Consider the following 20,925-nt stretch of genomic DNA (forward strand, 5'->3'; position numbering starts at 1 on the left):
CAGGGTTAAAATCCATGCTCTCCACATTTATTTTTGTTTAGTCACGGTCATTGATCCTGGAAAATCGATTATCTTTTTTTTTCCCCCCTGAGATGTGATGCACCACAGCATGCTTTTGCGGTCTTGCTTACAAACACGAAGACAAAATCGCCGGTGCTGCAGCATCTAAAAATAGCAGCCCTACTACGACACGGTCGTCCTCCCAGAACTACAGGCCTCTTTACCTTTTCCTTTCACCTTCCAGAAAGCTTTGTGTAAACAAACAAAATAAAAAAATTAAAAAAATAAATAATAATCAATCAATCAGAGAATTTGTGGCCAGGGTGTTTAAAGTGACATTTGAATGGCAGGTTAAGAGAAAAAAATGAACGTTAAATGGCTAAGCGAATACTGTGCCTTGTTGAAAAGAAGCAAAACAAAAAAAGAAAGAAAAAAAACTTTTTTTTTGAATGAACAGACCACTGGAAACCAATCAGAAGGTTCAACAGCTCAAGATGAGAACTATACAAATGATAGTTATATTATTGTTATAAGGTAGCCAGGAAGAACTTTACCGGTTAAGGTAAAGAGGTGGGACAGGGAGACTATGGGGTAGAGCAAGCTGGAAAAAGTAAACAAATGAAAGCTAGCATACTGTATATTACAGGTCTATGTTTGTTTTAAAACATTACACAATCAGAGCATAAATGTGTTCATTAATAAATAAATTAGTAAGCTTCCTCCAATACGAAGAGGAGGATGAGGAGACAGAGATGAGATTGTCCCTGTTCTCTGCATATAGCCTGCTGCCCCACTACCCTCAATTCTTAGCCTCAAAAAGACAGCACAGGAGACAGACTGTCAAAGGGAGCAGGAAGAGGAGGAAAGAGGGAGAGAGAGAGAGAGAGAGAGAGAGAGAGAGAGAGAGAGAGAGAGAGAGAGAGAGAGAGAGAGAGACCAGAGCAGAAGCTTCCTTGATGGCTGAACAACAAACTACGACTGTGACAGTAACTCAAACAGGAGATAAATGAGCCCTCAGTCAAGCGTTTGAACAGCGAAAGCACTTGCATCTGTAATCAGTTTAAGAAACCAGTATATTGGCATGAAAATCCTAAATATTTTACAGTAATGGCCAAGACTTCAGAAAAATACTTCACCTGCATTCCATATTCAATATTACTCCTCTTTTCCATATTAATCTCTCAGACACACCAAACATCGTGCACGGGTTGGTTGAAGCACCAAGGATGAAGGATGACCAACAGCACGATCACAACACAATCCGACACAACAATCTGATCAACTAACCGAGATTCAGAGTGCAATGTTAATATTGCCAATAAATGGATTCATCTGTCTGATAGTCCTTCTGGTTGGTTCTGAGCAGGACTCAACAGCAGTGTTTCCTAAGAAAAAGTGCAAACAAACTAAAACCTTTTCAGAAAACTAGAAACTATAACCATCTAACATAAAAAGCCCTTTGAATAAACGTCATCACAAAGCAGATTTACAGAAATCTGGATGTCTTTAACAAGCAAACCAAGTGGCAACAACAGTGGCAACCTGAGGCAGAAACCTTGAAAAGAACTGCTTATGATGAAGCAACACACTTGCACAATTATGTTGTATACTATAAAGTCAACATTATGAAATTATTCCCTGAAGCCAGCAGTGTGAAAGTTATCAAAGAAAACATAGGAGGAAAATTCAATTAGCCTTTAATAAGTTTCTGAAACACATTCTTTATAGTGGACTCAAGAAAATATAAGCAGAAGATAAAAACTAAGGCGACTGCAGGTTGATCAGTCTTGATATTCATATAAAATAATAAGCAATCCCAGCAACCAGCACACTCTAATAGAAAAGCCAGCGGAGCATGACTGTAATTGCTAGTACTGCATAATGTAACACACACACACACACACAGATTATTGCTCCACACAAGTCCTCCAGCCACGATGAACTGCAGAAGATTTGGATAAATACTTCTCAGACCCAGTGGCACTTAGAAATCTCGAGGAATGAAACAGCTTTTTGTGGCACAGATGTTCCCGAGTCTGACCTTTAACCTTCGCTTGATGACACTAACGATGCTAAATCGGCCCACGAAAGGCCTAATGCAGCACAATCTGCTTTCTACAGCTACAAGTAGCACAAACCAAACTCTCCTGCCAGTGTTCATCAACGTTCATCAATCATGTGAGCATGTCAAATCTGTAAACACTCATCAGACTGCCGAGCTCCAGCATTCACGTGAAAGGAATCCAGATTGCATCATCAAACCACTGAGACACTCAAAATCAAGCGATCATTCAATCAATCAATAAAAACAGCTTCTTGTTTAAGGTTGCACCTTTCCTTTAGGCATCCTCAGTTTAAAAAAAAAAAAAAGTTTCATATTCCTTGCACTGACAAGTCATCAGCTAATACCCAAGCTGTTTATGAAACTTTTATGAAGCACCTAATCATCATGCACTCTGCACGTGAGAGTCGGTTTATTACACGTCTGTACTACACAACAGAACCACAGGTAGGATATCCGAAGCTGCGCATTATCCTCCTAGTGTAAAAAAAAAAAAAAAACAACCCTCCTGATCGAACTGGACGCACAGAGGCGCATATAAAGCACGTAATAAGGCTCGTGAAGGATTTTGTGATGCTCGTTGAGATGCAGCTCAGCCAGCAAAAAGCGCTCGTGCACACACAGAGTAACGGAGCGAGAACACGCCTCAGAGAGCAATCTAAGTTTTATTTCAATAAAACAAAGATTTTCTTGCCTAACTAAAATACAAAAATATGGACTCCGAAAAAGAAATGAGAAGAATGTACATTTTTGCGTGTTGTCATAAAAGAAATGCCAGACGTGTGTAAAGGTCGCCGTATTCGGATCACAGTCGTTACGCAGTGGCGCGTGATCTCCGCGGCGCGTCTTTAATGCTAAAGCTTTTGGGTTGTTGTTTTTTTTTTAAATAACACGAAAGAAAGGAAGAATCCGGAGCGCGCACCATCTGCCACAATCCGTTCCAGATCCTTTGCGGCTTGGCTGAGCTTCCCGCCGTCCAGTTTGCACTATGGTCAATGGGCATTGGTTTATTCTGTTGAAGGTCTGTGGTGTTTTGGAGTGCACCGGATCACACGGCACGAGCCATAAAGGGCGTTGTCTTTGCGAACACTGAGCTTTAAAATGAAAAGCGCACATTCCTTAAAAGTCTTGCATGAAAGGTACACGAGCTGTCCGTGCCGCAGGCGCGTGTAGAGTCCCCACACTGTGACCGCGATGCTTTTCTCAACAACCAAAATAAGAGACCTAAAAAAAAAAAAAAAAAAAACACGACCTCCAAAAATCCGTTTACTGCTTGGCATCGAGCAGAGAAAGCTCCTCCAGAATTCCACTGGCGTCCACGCGCCTCCGTTCGCGTATGAGCTCCTCGAGGCTGCGGAAGACGAGCGTGTGCACTGTGCTCTCGGACAGGTGCACCTTGAGCAGGTAACGTTGACCGGCTGAATGCGCCTCGCCTCCAGTCTTGAACTCGCGCTTGCCGAAGCGGCACCATGCGGCGAAGCTCTCTGAGCTCGTCCAGCACACGTCGGCGCGGTTTAGCCCCAGATGGCCGCTCGCATTACGCACAACCAGGTCGGGCGGCAGCGGCCGGAAACGGTAGCGGTCGTTAGCAATTCGCCCGCGGCGGCCGCCGCTCACGTCAAACAGACTGTCCTTGCGGATCTCTCCCTTGTGCAGATGGATCACCTGGTCCTCGCCTTCGAACACGGCCCAGTGCGGCGCCTGAGCGCTCGCCACCAGCTCGAGCACGTCGCCCGGTTTGCACATGGCGAGCAGCGTGGGCACCGGGTACACGCTCAGGTCTTCGCGCGCGCGCACCTTGGAGAAGATGCATTCGTGGCAGCAGAAGGCCGAGTACTCGATCTCGTCTAACGTGTCCACGGCGCCCTCCTCGCTCGGGCTGCGCTCGAGCGACCGGTCGTCAAGCTCCTCTTCGTCGTCGGAAAAGAAATAGGCGACGCCGACGCGCAGCTCGTCCTTCTCCACGCCCGACGGATCCCCAGTGGGTAGCTCGCTGTAGCTTAGGTGCGTGATCCGGTCCAGTTGGTTGCCCATCAAGGACGGGAGAGGCACGCGAGAGGCATGGAAAGCTACTTCTGTAACCAAAAAAAACAAAAAATAAATAAAAACGCAAAACAAAACAAGAACAGATCAGTCTTACGGTCATGCGCTCAGATATGTAAACAAGTCACTGCGCCTGGAGCGAACCGCAGAATGGAGCGAGACACAAGGGCGAATCAATGTTTGACAACACAACCACACACACACACACACACACCAAACATTTCAGCTCCATAAGCATGCATATCTCCTCTTCACTGCCCGGAGAAACATATAGATCTCTTTCGCTAGACCTAAACACCTGCAAAGCCTTTTTAAACCCACATGGTCTTCTATCTGAAATGAATACCTGCGTATTTCCGAGCGCACGCGTCTAATTGATCTTCCGCTCCATGCGTCTTGCACTGTTCTCCAGTCCAAACAAAAGGCTTCCCCCCTCGTACAGTAACTCTCTCCACTTCTTCCCTGCTCGGAGCTAAAACTACTCTCTTACTCGATGCACCGCTTCACTTTAAATAGAAGCGAAATCTCCGCCCTCGCGCAACAAAACCCACCCCGTGTGCCGCGGATTGGTTCGTAGAGCGCGTCGTTGAACATGGAGCGCGTTGCTGATCACACTACAACAGGCTTATCATTTGTGTAGTCTATAGCAGTGTTTCCCAATCCTGCTGCAGGACTCCGTAGTCAGTAGTCTGCACTGCACGTTTAGTGATTCCCTTTCTCATCACTTCCATGATCAGTCAGTGTGTTGCATCAAAGTCGAAGAACTCTGGAATCCGTTCTGGGGACCATAAATAAACCTTGTGTAATAGTGAAAACTGCAAAATATAAATAATAAAACTGCATCATATTTTGCAATCTTAAATAATTTCCATCCATCCATCTATCCTTGCATCATCCATGTTCCAAAAATGTTCCATCCATCCATCTATCCTTGCATGATCCATTTATCCATCCATCCATCCATCCATCCATCCATCCATCCATCCATCCATCCATCCATCCATTATCCATCTATCCTTCCATTATCCATCCATCCATCCATCCATCCATCCATCCATCCATCCATCCATTTTCTGTAGCACTTATCCTACACAGGGTCATGGGGAGCTTGGAGTCTATCCCAGGGGACCCAAAGCACAAGACTTCCTGGAGAGAGTGCTAACCAATCACAGGGCACCCACACACACACACACAAACACACACATATACACACATTATAGAAAATGTATAGTCAAGTCAAGAGTCAAGAGTCAAGAAGCTTTTATTGTCATTTCAACCATTTATATTATTTAACCAACTATGTTGCAGTACACAGTGAAATGAGACAATGTTTCTCCAGGACCAGGGTGCTACATAAAACAAAGACAGAACTAAGCACTTACTAAGTTAGTCCTAGCCACATAAAGTGCATCTGTGTGACCTGGTGCAAACAGTGCAAGACAAAACAAACAAGACAGACAAGACAGTGCAGACAAAAAATTATAGATTCCAATCAGCCTACAAGGCATGTCTTTGGTCTTGGGGTGGAACCAGAGAACCTGGAGAAAACCCCTGAGGATACACACAGGGTTGAGGCAGGAATCCAACCCCCAGAGCTAAGGGGTGAAGCAAACATGCTAACCACTAAAACACCATGCCATGCTTTCATTTATCTATCATTATTTTGCTTGAACTACTAGAATTTACATTGTTGCGTAAATCTCGACAGCTGGTTTGATCAGCATCGATGTGACAGCATTGCGATCCTCTTTTAAGACCAGCCCCATCATTCAATATTTCACATACGGAAAGGTCTGCTGAACTTGTCTTTCTCAGAGAGAGAGAGAGAGAGAGAGAGAGAGAGAGAGAGAGAGAGAGAGAGAGAGAGAATTTGTAGAATTAAAAGACCAAAATATTTGTGACATTTTGGTGTGTGCCTGAAGTCTTTATGTATGAGAAGTGAATGGTAAAGAAGGAGGAACATAAAGTGAGCTCTTGTGAGAAGAAGATGAAGGAGACTAATAAAAACAGCAGGCAAGATATATGTATCTCTGTAGATGGAGGCAAAGCAGCGAAAGCGTGAAGACGTGGATGTACAGTATGTTGATACATCACACTGGAGAGTTATCATCAAGTCCTATTCTTTACTCAAGTATCTGTATAAAGCAATTTATTGTGTATTAAAGTCTTGCCTAAGCCATATGTAGGCATACATAAGTTCAGGTACATAATAAATAATAAATCATGTGAAAGGTGCTGTGTTTTTTTTTGTGAAAACTGGACCACAATGCAATAGTTTATAAGAATTTAATTCTAGTTAATTATAAATTGAGCTGAGGCTCATGGTGACTAAGTGGTTAGCTTATTTGAGTCACACCTGTGGTGTTGAAGGGTTGCGCCCCTGCTTCTGTCCTTGTGCTTACGGGGTTTCCTCCTTGTTCTCCGGTTTCCTCCACCAGTCTGAAGACATGCTTTGTACACTGATTAAAATCTTTAAATTGTCTGTAGTGTGTGTTAATGTGTGTGAACACCGGTCCTGTAGAATAGGCTCCCGTTATTTGGTTTTGTGACATGGAAGAGATGTCAGGAGATTGAGATCTAAGCAGATGTTAATTTAATATTCATATACATGTGAAGTGTCTGTGTAACATTTCTGTGCACCTCCTGGGTTCTTCAGGTTCCCCTCACCTCCTAGAGCATATCAGCTGGTGGAAAGAATACTCTAAATTCCTATTATTATTGTTAAGCCAGTATTTAAGGATTCACCATCTAGGGTTTATTAAATATACAGTAGGTCCTTGCACCATAATTTATTATTTTTATTTTTTCTTTTTTCATGACACACAGTCTACCCATACTCAGAATTCGTTCTCTGCATTTAACCCATCCAAAGTGCACACACACAGCAGTGAACACACACACCGTGAATACACACCCGGAGCAGTGGGCAGCCATTTATGCTCAAGGGCACCTCAGTCGTGGTATTGCCAGCCTGAGACTCGAACCCACAACCTTAGGGTCAGGAGTCAAACTCTCTAACCATTAGGCCACGACTTCCCCCTTTAATAATAATATTAAAGAAATAATAGTATAGAATAGCATATTATATACAATATTCAACATATTCAACTGCAATAGTCCATGTAAGGATAACATGCATTACAATATAACTGGTATGATTTGATCTTATTGACTGTGTATATTTCTAGAAATACAGCATAGTCAAAGAGTTTTGTTTCTCTTGGTGGTTTCTATAGTTCAGGATGTTTGTACGAACATATTCAAATCCCAGACATCACATTAAGCACTACTAAAAAGGAAATAAAACCCTAATTAGCTTATACCTGGCAACGCAGCGGTACAGATCAGAGCAATGGATCCGTTCTTATGATATATTTGTTAGTACTTCTCAAGGGGCTTCAGCAGAACGTTGTCCTTTTTTTAACGCACACCTCGAGGGAATTGGAAGAAAATCGGAAAAAGTTCAGACGCAGCATCATGTTAAACAAAAGAAGTTAAAGAAGTGCGGTTAGAACCTGCTCTGAGTTTGTGTCTTCATTTTTATTTTACAAACTCACCCGTTGTTCCAGATTTAAAGACTATATAAAACTTTAAAATGTTCTAATAAAATGTATAATGTGTCTTTTTCACAACTCGTTACAGGCTTCTTATACAGCTTTAAGAAATTTATTGCAACTGTGCTGTAAGCATCTTTATAAACTCTCTTAGTGCCCATGTAGTGCTCTAATTAATTCCTTAATTATTATAAACAGGTTGTAAATTGCGGTGGCTTAGTGGTTAGCACGTTCGCCTACCGCTTATCCGATCTACCTCGGGTCACAGGGAGCCTGTGCCTATCTCAGGCGTCATTGGGCATCAAGGCAGGATACACCCTGGACGGAGTGCCAACCCATCACAGGGCACACACACTCTCATTCACTCACGCAATCACACACTACGGACAATTTTCCAGAGATGCCAATCAACCTACCATGCATGTCTTTGGACCGGGGAGGAAACCGGAGTAAACCCCCGAGGTACGGGGAGAACATGCAAACTCCACACACACAAGGCGGAGGCGGGAATCGAACCCCCAACCCTGGAGGTGTGAGGCGAACGTGCTAACCACTAAGCCACCGTGCCCCCCTGAGTTAGTGTTGTTCTGTTTAATTAGGAATATGCTGATTTCCATAACACATATATATGTATTTAATGTATATATAGCAACACGTTTTTTGATAGTAGCCTGTGTCCATATGAGTACATGAGAAATATTACATTCAAATTTTAATTATTTTGTCACATACACAATCATACAGAGAAAAAAAAAATTATAAATTAAAAAATATCTTATAAAAAATATCTTATAAATAGAGTCAAATAAAATAGAATAAAATAGAATAATAAAATAAAATTGGAATTTGCTGTAATAATAAAATAAAATAAAAAATAGACAAGACCTACAGTAGAAAGATAATACATATGAATACAGTGACTCAGGTATGGTGATATTAGAGTTATGAACAGTGAATTGTTATAAAGTGCAAAATGTGCACAGTGCGTTTTTAACGTAGTTTGCAAAACATATCGTTAAGGTAGTGGGTGTCCAAAAATGTCCAAATCTCCATAAGATATTTTGCGTATCTATGTTGTGAATTGCATAAAAAAGAATTGTTATTGTTAAATTATTGGTGATGCAATTAATATCACTATATATTAATTTCTTCCTCTGAGGAAGGCTTGTGAGTTGGTTAGCAAAAAACACCAAAGAGTTAAACAGGAGTCCAAGGCAAGGCATACATCTGTGTTTGATTGTTAAAAACATTTGACTATCTGAAGAACACTGATTTAAAAAAAATAAATGGAAAGAATATTGCAGAAACACAACTAAAGGAGACCGGACTCATCAAAAAATCAGGGAATTACTCAGAACAGCAAGAATTCAATTCAATTTAATTCAAATCAGACATTCTGCAAAGCAGCTTTAGAGAAATCCGAATATGGATTTAGATTTAAATCCCTAATGAGCAAGCCAGAGGCGACAGTCACAAGGAACGGAGGTGCATGGCGTCTTCAAGGGAGAGTCACGAATGTGTCATATCCTTTCCGTTTTTTAATAATGGACTTAATGAGTTTCACAACAACGAGCTGAATAGACTTCTAATAACTTCTGTTATGGGTGTTTGTATTTTGTTCAGATTTACAATATGACATCTGAATAAAGTCTCTTTCAGTTCCAGTTTGTAGCACAACAAAATGTAGAAAAGTTTATCTCTAGATCCTATTGGTCATGTTTGTATTTGTCTTGGTATTCTTTGTATATTTTGTTCACCAAGGTTAAATAGATCTATTGCACATGTTATCTGTCTAATAAAGAGATTATTTATCCTGATTCTGTTGTTTACAGGTGTGAGAAAAAAAATAAGATATTTCCAGAATGTCTCCAGAATTACCAGAGCACATTCAGGCTTCAGAAGAAATAATGAAGATTAGACGAATCCTTACAATGGTTTCCCATAAAGCTTTATTATCTAGTATCTCTTGCTTTTGTTTACTTCTGTCGCACAGAATACGGACCAAACCAAAAACCCCACCCCCCCACCCCCACCCCCTCCAACACACACACCATTGACGCTACATGAGCAAGAGGTTCTCATCAACATAAAACACACACTACGCAAAGTCATACACAAAAAGCAGGACCTGACGTCTGGGTGGCAGGTTTGCCATTAGGATGATTTAGTTTGTAATTATTGCATAAAGGCAGATCCAATTACACACTTCGGAAATGAGATTGCGGTTGTCTCTGCAGCATACACACTGTCCCGCGTGTGTGTGTTTAATATGTATGAACGCCGCATTACAGTGGAGCCTTTACATCAGTGATTTTACGGTATGTCTTGAAGAACGTTTCATGAACTCATTCAGTTGTGTGCTTGCGTTGTCTATGAAGTATGAACACGGTTAAAATTCTGCACTTACGGCATAATCACACGGAAACAACACTGCAATGTGACACACACAGATAAAGGAATAGCCAAAATAAGGACAAAAGAAGTACAACACTAGGAATGCCAATGCGAAGCATATCCAGCTCTTAGCGTCGGTTCATGCTCTGTGGTGTATGAAGAAAAGCACGAAGAGAAAACCTCTGGAGAAGGGATCAGGGTTGAGATAAAGGCCATTCGCATGCACGAAGTGAACGTACGTGCAGGATATTCATCATCAACTCCCTGAGTGGCCCAGCTTTATGCATGCCCTGACTTTTGTGTGTCCATGAATGCCTGGAAAAATCAAAACACTGCTGCTCTTAGTGTAATGCTAATACTTTTAGCTTCTTTCAAAGATACACCATGTGATTCACAGACTGTTTGACTGATGACGAGCGATGATAATTCTGCCCCAGCTGCTAATTTAAACAAAACAATATACGTATAACTGTTGTAATTGATAGCTTTTCTAATATTAAGTAGTCTTGAAATAGGTGCTGAAGTAGCTTGCATTGTCACATGCAAAATATTTATATCACTGTTTCAGTATAGGGAACACGGTGGCTTAGTGGTTAGCACGTTTGCCTCACACCTCCAGGGTTGGGGGTTCGATTCCCGCCTCCACCTTGTGTGTGTGGAGTTTTTATGTTCTCCCCGTGCCTCGGGGGTTTCCTCCGGGTACTCCGGTTTCCTCCCCTGGTCCAAAGACATGCATGGTAGGTTGATTGGCATCTCTGGAAAATTGTCCGTAGTGCGTGAGTGAATGAGAGTGTGTGTGTGCCCTGCGATGGGTTGGCACTCCGTCCAGGGTGTATCCTGCCTTGATGCCCAATGATGCCTGAGATAGGCACAGGCTCCCCGTGATGGATAAGCGGTAGGAAATGAGTGAATGAGTGAGAGTGTTTCAGTATAACAGATTTGTTTCAATAGTGATAAGAATAAGTACAAAATATGAAGAACAATAATGAAGGCAGTTGTTTTTCTATTATTCAGTAAGCTTCAGTAACAACTTGAGGTAACGGTTATGAGATGGTTACTTCTGGTTATAAAGGAATACACTTGGGAAGCAACAATATTTAGATAGGCTGGGGCATTCACATGATGCTTAGTTGGTATTAAAGAGCCATGAATATATTTCCAACACCTTTACACCTCAATGTCAGTATTCAATTGTGTCAACAAAAAAAGTCTGGTGCATAGATTCATGTTGCTGGTGCCAAATTCATCGTACTGAGCAACATACTTCATCATTAACTATCTAGTTTTGGTGAACCAAACTGGGATATTTTTACCGTGCACAGTCAACCTCTGCCTGACTCATCCTGATTGTCTATTGCTGCTGCTAAGAAATTCCTTCACTGGAAAGCAATTGCCACATAGAAACCCTTTCATCAGTGTATACTTGATGGACTTTTTAAGACAGGCATCTCACTTAGTGTAATTGGTAATAAGAATAGTCTTTATATAAACCCATTTCAGTTTGACGTCCTTGTCTGAAACCCTTGTTCTAAAATGTGGGGTCTTATTCTGTATTGTGTCTTTGTCCAGATGGTTGCACACCTCCTGGGACAAATTTCACTGGCTCTGGAATTGACAAGGTATTGTGCAATGAAACTGTAGGGGCCCGCAGGTAAGACTGAAGCAGGTATCCTTGTGGGACAGTCAGCAGGACCCACTGATGTTTGTTGCCCAGTAAGCATTATTTTGATAATGATGACTGGAGTTTGAGAGGTTCTTTGGCAGTTGTGGAGTGCTTATATACTTATCCCCTTCTTGAGAGAGTCTCTTTGCACCTGTTAGAGGTCTACGAGTATGATCCTGACCATCTAGAGCCTGCCAGGGACTGACGACCCCTATGTGGCTGAGCTACTGATTGCCCCTGTCTCAAAGGTTTTTAACTAAATAAAATCTAATAATCTGCACTCAGTGTTTGGGCAGCATGCCTGTGTACATAGTGCCTTGTTAGGTAAAACCGCAAAGGACATGATGCAAGCAGTGACCGCTGGCATACGGCCAAAGCCAACTGGTTTGTCCTCAATTATACTGGCTAAAATGCATGGCAGTGAATTTGTAAACAGAATTACCTAAAATAACTCATTTGGCACTGTGTGTTATCTCTGTGTCCAAACCACCAAGGCTCACTGCCATTTTTGGCTATCATGGCTCATTTAGAGATTTTTCTTTAGCTATGCATGAGGCATTTCTCCAACCAGTGCCTCTCTGAGACATCTAATACAGTAACGTTGTGCATCTTCAGCCTCTAAAACGGTTCAGTCCACTTTTAAGAGGATTATTCTGAGTGTTCCCTTCTCATATTTACAGCTTGGAAGAATGTCAACCAAATATAATTTTAAAAGTTGGGCCAGAAATTCTGTTATTTGCTCCAATTCCAAGTTTTGGGAAAAGAGTGCCAAAGAAGGAGCCACAGTGTTGCTATGCTATACTGTAGGCTGTAATGACAGAGAGAATAAATTCATGGCTTTGATACTGAAGACATCTAAATGCAGTAGGTTATGAAACAAGGAGAAGTAAAAGGAATACCGACCATCGGTAATGGCATTTTATTGTGTCATAGGGTCACCACATTTCATTAAGTCTCCTCATATTTTACCACATCAACAATCAATCACTTTAAAATATATCTATTATTAAAACGTGCACTATAATGTGTGCTGAAACTACTACCCATGTCGATGTTATAGAAATTAATGACCTTTCTTTCTGACCAATCAGATCGAAGGACTTAATAGAACTGTGGCATATGGCCGAAGCCGTATATAGCCGAATATATGAAAGTCATCGTGCCTCTCAGCGTCTGTCTGACTTCTTCTGTGTCTGTGATTTGTGCCCTAACCTCTCTGTAAGTCAGTCTGCCAGTAGCAGGCCATCTATGTGTGAGTCACAGCAATGAAGTGCTGCAGGTGAAAATGTCAAATCACTCCTGCCACTTCAAGAAGCTTCAAGCTGACCTTGTTTGATCCCTCAAAAAGCACCCAAACCCCAGGTTTCAGGATTATCAATTTAATCCTCCCCTCTCCATGAATTTGGGCTTTAATTAGTGCTAATGATTTGCACTTTGTAAAAACTATAATAGATTGTGTTTCTTTGTCAGGGCAAGAAAAGATATTGATATTTTCCCTTTTAGCTTGTCTGAACCAGCTCTACAAACAGAATCTGCCTACGCAGGAGAACTGCTTTTGTTCAAGTCAAGCCCATAGTTTATTTTCTATTGTTCAAATGTGACATTCAATAGGTTGTACTTTCGCAGTTGTCCTTGTGATCCTTGGTCACCAAAATGAATGTAACCGTGTCACATTTACTGTACATCACCTGTGTAAAGACTTGGGATACAAAGTGTTACATAATGGTATAACAAAAGCTTACATATAGTATATATTGTTGTAAAATTGTTTTATATACTGTATACTCACAGGGTATTTTATTAAAGTATACTATAGAACTATAGAACTATAGAACCTTTATACCACCTAATGCAATGATCTAATCAGCCAATTGTGCGGCAGCAATGCAATGCACTTAACGCTCACATGAAACATCTGATTTCAGTCATTTTGACAGTGACCAGATTTTGATTTTGGTGCCAGATGAACTCTTTGGATTTTTCAGAACAGGTTCTTTGAGGTTTCAACACTAGGTCAGGTTGATGAGAGATAACAGAGAAGAATGACCAGATTGGTCTGAGCTGACAGAAAGGCTGGAGTAAGTCAGATAATCACTCTTTACAACCAAGGTGAGCAGAAAAGCATGTAAAAATGAGCTGGATGAGTTTCTTTGTGTTTACAGTGATCAAATTCATATGATTGGCTTTACATTTGATTTGGGTTTAATTACAGCATATATTGTAAAAGTCATAAAGAAACATTAACCAATATAAGTAACTTTATTTCACACTGTAACTGAACTGGAAGTTCAACCCTTGTTTTTAATCCCGCATTCATATGTTGACTATTATTTGGCATAAAGTTTGGCATAAAGTTGTGCAAACCAGAGACCGTATGCCATGTGAAGGGAGATGGTTCGCAGTGTTGATAAGATGTTCACGGTGAATAACTGTAGTCCTTTGTTTGATTTTATGAGATCTATTTTCATGTCTTGCTGTGGATGGAACTGACTTGCACTCTGCCAAGCCAAAGAAAGGCTAAAGAGCGATGAGAGGTTCAGCTGGATGTTGTAGTAATACGCTGCTGTCGGACTGAAGGGTTAATAGAGGGTCTTGCGTGAATGGACATGGTTCATGCGCAAAATTAAATGTGTGGGTGCACAAGCAGTTGTGAGTAAATTATAACCTTTGGCTCGAGGCCTGTCAGCCATTTCTCAGGGGCAAAGCTTACAAGTTTAACAAGTTCAGCTTAAAATGGTGCCCTTGTGTTTAAGTTCTACTTGCAAAGCCACTTTATTAACTAACCGCTAACAGCTGTCATGGATTGGTGGCCTTGGTACTGTATGGTGGAGAAATCTATAAAGTCAGAGATTGATTGATGCACTTGTTTCTACTAACATTAACATGACATTAAAGCTCCTGGCTCCTGTAGTATTGGATATGATTTATTTATTTATGCTGCTCCGAAGTTCCGGCATTATAGAGAGGTTCTGATTGTTTAGTAAAAATAGTTACACGGCAGTGAAAAGGTATAGAAGATTAACTTCAAAGTTTATTAGTGTTAATATTTTACAAGTTAACCCTTGTACAGTATGTTGCTCAGGTCTGTGGGACCCATATACATAAACATGAATAGTTTTGAAAAACTTTGCTTCCTTGTAAATTTGTTGATTTGTTTCCCATTCATAACTTGATTAAATTTGATTTTCTTAATTTTATTACATTTTATTAAAAAACAACAAAAAATGAGTAGCGCTTTAATTAAAAAATATGATGTAATAAAGCTAAAGGGCAAATATTAACCATTCATGCTGTTTATATTGCTTGTAATTGGGATGAAGTAAACATCTGTAGAGTATTTTAACATAAAATTTTTGCTTGTGTTGAATTAAAAACCCAAAATGCAGCGGGTCAACCAGACCCACCAACACTGGCTGAGTAACAAAAATATGAACAACATTCAAACAAGGGTTAAAATCAAATAACATCAGACAAACCTTCCTGATCCTTCAGAGGCAAATAAAAGGTTTTCATCACTGCATCACAGCGAAATGAATGAGTTTTCTTTATATACATGCCATTCCAAATGATTAGACAGGGTTGTCCAGTCTCATCCGGAATGTTCCGGAGTGGGTACAGGTTTTCACACTAATCAAACAGGAGCTACTTTGGATTCCATCTGTTTGATGAGTTGAACTTAGTTTTAAATAGACTCATGTGTGGCTTTCGCTTGATTGGAAAAAAATAAAAAATAAACCCACACAGTAACTTTCCGGATAAATCTGGACACTTCTGGATTAGTGCTTTTTACCTGATTTATTAACACACATACACTTGCAGAACATTCTGTTCACTCAGATTTATCCGTTTAAAATAATTTTTTAGTCCATTTCTCAGTATAGTTTATTCGTTGTTCAAAAACAGAACCAGATAACATAACATTAGCAATTTTATTAGGTGACTATAAAGTAGATATCTTTCATATTGTTCTTCAGCACTCTAGAGTTATCCAATCATTATTTCTTTTATTATTATTTTACTGCGGTCTAATTTTGCAATGTGAGTAATATTTGGATAAAATAAAAATTAAAGTTCTATCTTTGAACTCACAGATAAACTTGGTTGTATAACGTTCTATATGCCAGTGAATCATCATCCAGGAGAAGTACAACATTCAGTAGGCAGCATTAACTAATCAATATTCCCATTCCAGTTATACTCTGACTGAAAAAAAAAATGACTTGAAATCTAAGCCAGAAAACAAAAATAACTTTGTAGCTGTAGAATAAATATGTAAATATTCATTTCCATGAGAGTAAAACGCTTGTATTTTGGCTAAGCTCAGATAACATTAGCATGAAATCTTACTGGAATATTACAGAATAAATTGAACTTTTTAGTATAGTCTGAGACACAATGTATCTGTGTTGGTGTTGTATTCAAATAAAAGAGCAAATTATATAGTATGCTTTAATAAGCTTAGAATGTCTTTGTGTAAAAAAAACCTTTAAAACCAAACGTAATCTGAACTTTTGGAACTCTGAATTCAATTTAAGTTTCAATACGAGTTCCATAGTAGACATTTTTATATTCTGTATCATTTTATTATTTACTGTATCTTGTTTTAATCATTTTATCATTATTTTATTTATCATTTTATTAAGACTATTAAACTACTCTCTCACTCACTCATCTTCTATCGCTTATCCGAACTACCTCGGGTCACGGGGAGCCTGTGCCTATCTCAGGCGTCATCGGGCATCAAGGCAGGATACACCCTGGACGGAGTGCCAACCCATCGCAGGGCACACACACACACCCTCATTCACTCACTCAATCACACACTACGGACAATTTTCCAGAGATGCCAATCAACCTACCATGCATGTCTTTGGACCAGGGGAGGAAACCGGAGTACCCGGAGGAATCCCCCGAGGCACGGGGAGAACATGCAAACTCCACACACACAAGGCGGGGGCGGGAATTGAACCCCCAACCCTGGAGGTGTGAGGCGAACGTGCTAACCACTAAGCCACCGTGCCCCCCTTTTAGAAATATACAGTACTAGCTTTAATTGCAATGTTTGTTTCATTTCCTGCACCAGAGTCAAATCAGGAAGTAGTTTCAGACTCCATCGCAATTGTATGGCGATCATATTTTTTCAATATTAAAACTAAGAAAACACATACAGTGACAAATATTTTCATTTCACATTTTTAACACGGTATCTTTCCTGACATTCTCTGCATTTTGCTATGAAAGAGCAATAATATAGCTTAGAGTTAACAAACATTACAGTCAATATTACAACATCACAATATTGTTGAAGACAAAGAAAAAAATAGCTTTCATTAAATTTTTTAACTTTCAGGAAGTGCATGTGACTTTCACATGCATCCAAATGGATCATAGGGATGAATGTGTTTATTGAGACAGAGTTAAAATTTTCATAATCGATGAATAATGAATGATTTTTTTTTACTTTATTTGTAGTTAAAGTGGACTGAGGTATATAAGGGCTTTTTACACGTAAGCAGCCCTGAGTTGTCTAGTTAGGGGTTTCAAACTGCTCATTATTTGCCCAGGGTTAACACTGAAAAGTGGCTCTTTATAATCTGACATTTCACACTGTACATTCCTAAACCATGCATTAAGCTTCTTCTCATTTACGACATGATTTGATAATTCCAGTGTGCAACCTTTTTAAATAATGGCTCGTCAAAGCCAACATCAAAGTTTGTCGCAATGAACTTTACAAATCTAGTTGTATGTCAAATTTTAAGTTTGCCCTGTATTTGACCAGGCGTCCAGCTTCTGTTAATGTTTCAGTTAGCTCCTTAAACACTCATTTGTTTTTGACTGGCATCCAGTTGTTTGATTTTTCTGAGTATAACCCTTCAATTGACACATTTTCTGTCAGTTTTGGATTTTTCCCTCAAGCTTTGCGTCTACTGTTTACACAACACGCAGAGTTTCTAGGCTTCTAAATTACAAGTGTGAAACGTTCCTCACTGCTGGGGTAAATGCGGCGTTTAGAATGACGATAACCTGGGGTTAAGAGAAAGGTGAAATTAATTGAAATTCAATTAAGGTGAAAATGTGCTTTAGAAACTTGTCTGATTTAATTATTATATCTAAATGATCAGTTTTCTTTATTAATTGCAATATGACTGGAACCCAAATGGCTCCCCAGGTGTGAATCCACACTCAAAGCGTACACACTTACCACACTCAAAGCGTAACGGCTGTCAAATGAGCTGGAAATTCAGACAATACAGAGTGCTGAGTGATACCAGTTTTGTTAATACCACTGGGTGTGACTAAAGAAAAACTGCCATAACGGTTGTGTCAGTTCTGACTATTCTTCTTAACAACAGGTAAAACCAGTCCATCGTGACAGATTACATAGATTAATACAAGTTACGATGTGTTTAAACACAATGGTTTCAGTCAGTGGAAAAGATGTTAAACTGTCAGCACATGTTCACATGCCATACAGTGCTAATGATTAAACATGGTGCTGGTTGGATTTTAGTGATGAGTTTTTTCTAATGACTATAAGTTGCGTCACACCGTCACTTTTTAACTTACTCTCGTACTTTGACCTGTCTAAATAAACAATAGAAATCTTGTGTTTGTTTGAAGTAAACCCACAGGATGTCCTTCAGGCAATTCATTAGCCGGACTTCCTTAATGATTGAACAACTTCTGGGAAATCTATAAAAATGTGTGTCTGAACAGTATACTGTGAATACTGCAACTCTAAAAACCTCCTTCTCAACAGTTTTTGCCCTTCTTATTATCTTTCAAATGTTCCTTAAAATATTTTCCACAAGTTGCTCTAGTTGGTGGTAACCACATTCAGTACCTCCTTGTACTTTCTGGTGGTAAGTATACACTATGTGTGTGATGCCCACCATGTGTTATCTAAGGACAGAATGAAAGGTGTAATCACAGGTAAGGAGCTGTGTAATTCCTGGAGGTTGTGAGCAACTGCCAGCAGGAAGATTTGAGTGTGAAAAGGAGAACAAAAGGAAACAGTAGGAACACCGATGATAAGGTGAAACAAGCAGAAGTACAAACAACGACATCTAACTCAAAGTGAGCCACTCTACAGGTGAGCCAGTGTGAAATGGTAAAATTAGAGAAAGGATTTGTTCATTGAAAGCCAGCAAGCTATAACCTACAGCAGCACTTAAAGCATTTTAAAGTAACACCTATTTTTTAAAATAACGTTAGAAGAGTTTTTTCTCAGCGGGGGATTCATCCGTCATCTCCTTGCCCCATTGATTAGTGGTTTGTGATCTGATTCGTAATTTCTGCCAGCTTGAATGAAGTCTGTCGCTAGGTTTCAATAAACATAACACAGTTTGCATCAGCCAGGCTAGAGACACACGGCTTCATGTGCTTCGAGTCACTGTGTGAATTTCCTTCAATGTTTGTCTCCCTGTGAGACTCTGATGGAGCCCATCATTCCACCAGCTTCCTCATGGGATTCTTTGATATTTTGGTTTTCTAGAGAAGGAGGCCATGATGCTTTTCTGGTTAGCACATTTGCCTTGTACATGCAGGTTTGGGGGCTATTTGAAATTGTGTTAGTGTTACTGAGAACTGTGATGTACCCTGTGATGGACGGGCACCCCGTCCAGAGTGTCCCTCACCTTCAGTCTACTGGGATAGATTTCATCTGTATCGGTTTGCGATATGTACAAGACAGAGCTTTAAGTTCCTCACTGGGGACCTCATTTATCAACCTTTGCATTGTATGAGATTTATCAAGTTTGCTTCTGCCTGAGGATGTGCGTATATTTCTGTATATATCTCTGACTAAGTGTATGCAAGAACACCTAGAGGTAGGAAAGTGAAGTAGAGGGTAAACTGACTATGGGCTGTTAATATCAGGTAATGTCTATCATATAAGCATACTGTAACTGACAGATCATTTACTGATGTCAGTACTCAGAAGATGCAGACAGATGACAATGAGCATTTAAATATCATTCTTTCAGCTTTGTGGAGGAAAGTGTGTTTAGCACTGAAAAAACAACTCAAAAACAATTTTATACTGAGAATTTACCCAGTGCAGTTTTATTTCACCTCTATTCTAGGATTACAAGTGCATTTCGAACAGAAATACGAGACAGTACTGGCATTTCCCATCCAACTGCGAGCTGAGTAATGACACCTTCACTCATATCTCTAACAGTAAAATACAGTACATTTCCAAAACCAGCAGCGGAAAAGTGCAAAAACGATGAATTTTCTAAATGTACAGTAATTGAGGAAACAGTATGCACACATACATTTAAACGTATGATTTTTTGAATTTATTAGACAAATGACTCATAAAAGTGTTTTTGATCTAATTCACGATATTTAATTAAAGATAATTAACAATATCTTTACTTAATTTTCACTGAAGTTCATTTTATTAGACCTTTTACATGCTCCAGATCATTTAAAACAATCAGCACAGAAAAGCAGGTTACGTTTCTTCATGCTTCATCTTGATATATACCGTGCAGGGTTTCCCGCAGAAAATTTCTTGCAGTTAAACCGTACTGGTTTAACAACTTGTTTAAGGTGTAAATAAATAAATAAATAAATAAATAAATAAAAAAACAAACAAACAAAAAAAAAACATGCCTACAAGGAGGATGTCCATTGGGTTCATACTACACACATATACTGATCAGCAGAGCATTAGGTACTGAATTGCATGAAGCAGGTACTGAATCGAGTGCAGTAGATACTGAATTAAATGTTGCAGGTTCTGAATAGAATATTGCAGGTATTAAATTGAATCCAGGAGATAATTAATTGAATTCAGTAGCTACTGAATTGAATGCAAAAGATACTGCATTGAATGTGGTAGGTACTGAATCAAATACAGTAGGCAAAAAGTAGGATAATAAATATGGGAGGATAATAAATCAAATGCTGTGGATACTGAATCAAATGTCTATAAGGAGGCTATCTATTGGGTTCATATTACACACATATGCTGATCGGCAGAGCAGTAGGTACTTAATTGAATTCAGCAGGTAATGAAATGAATGCAGTAGGTACTGACTATACATTACTTTAGTATAACACAATAATAAAAAAAATACTGCACTTTATTTATTATTTTATAACAATGATTTCATTCTATTTTGAACATTTTTTACACTCTTTTGCTGTGCATGTGTTTGCATTCTGTTAAATGTTAGCAATTTATCTAAACCTTG

The 20,925-nt window shown here is 39.6% G+C and overlaps 1 protein-coding gene across 1 annotated transcript; it reads right to left on the minus strand.

Moving 5' to 3' along the window:
* Positions 1-2,708: 2,708 nt before the first annotated feature.
* lratd1 (LRAT domain containing 1) lies at positions 2,709-4,578 on the minus strand. Its single transcript, XM_060883211.1, has 2 exons — positions 4,452-4,578; positions 2,709-4,137 (listed from the first exon to the last, which is right to left on the minus strand). Exon 2 carries the CDS (start codon positions 4,094-4,096, stop codon positions 3,329-3,331), a length of 768 nt encoding a protein of 255 aa, XP_060739194.1. The 5' UTR covers positions 4,097-4,137; positions 4,452-4,578; the 3' UTR covers positions 2,709-3,328.
* Between the last annotated feature and the right edge of the window lie 16,347 nt (positions 4,579-20,925).

This window comes from Tachysurus vachellii, chromosome 12 (assembly GCF_030014155.1).
Source record: "Tachysurus vachellii isolate PV-2020 chromosome 12, HZAU_Pvac_v1, whole genome shotgun sequence".
In the NCBI taxonomy this organism is placed as follows: Eukaryota; Metazoa; Chordata; class Actinopteri; order Siluriformes; family Bagridae; genus Tachysurus; species Tachysurus vachellii.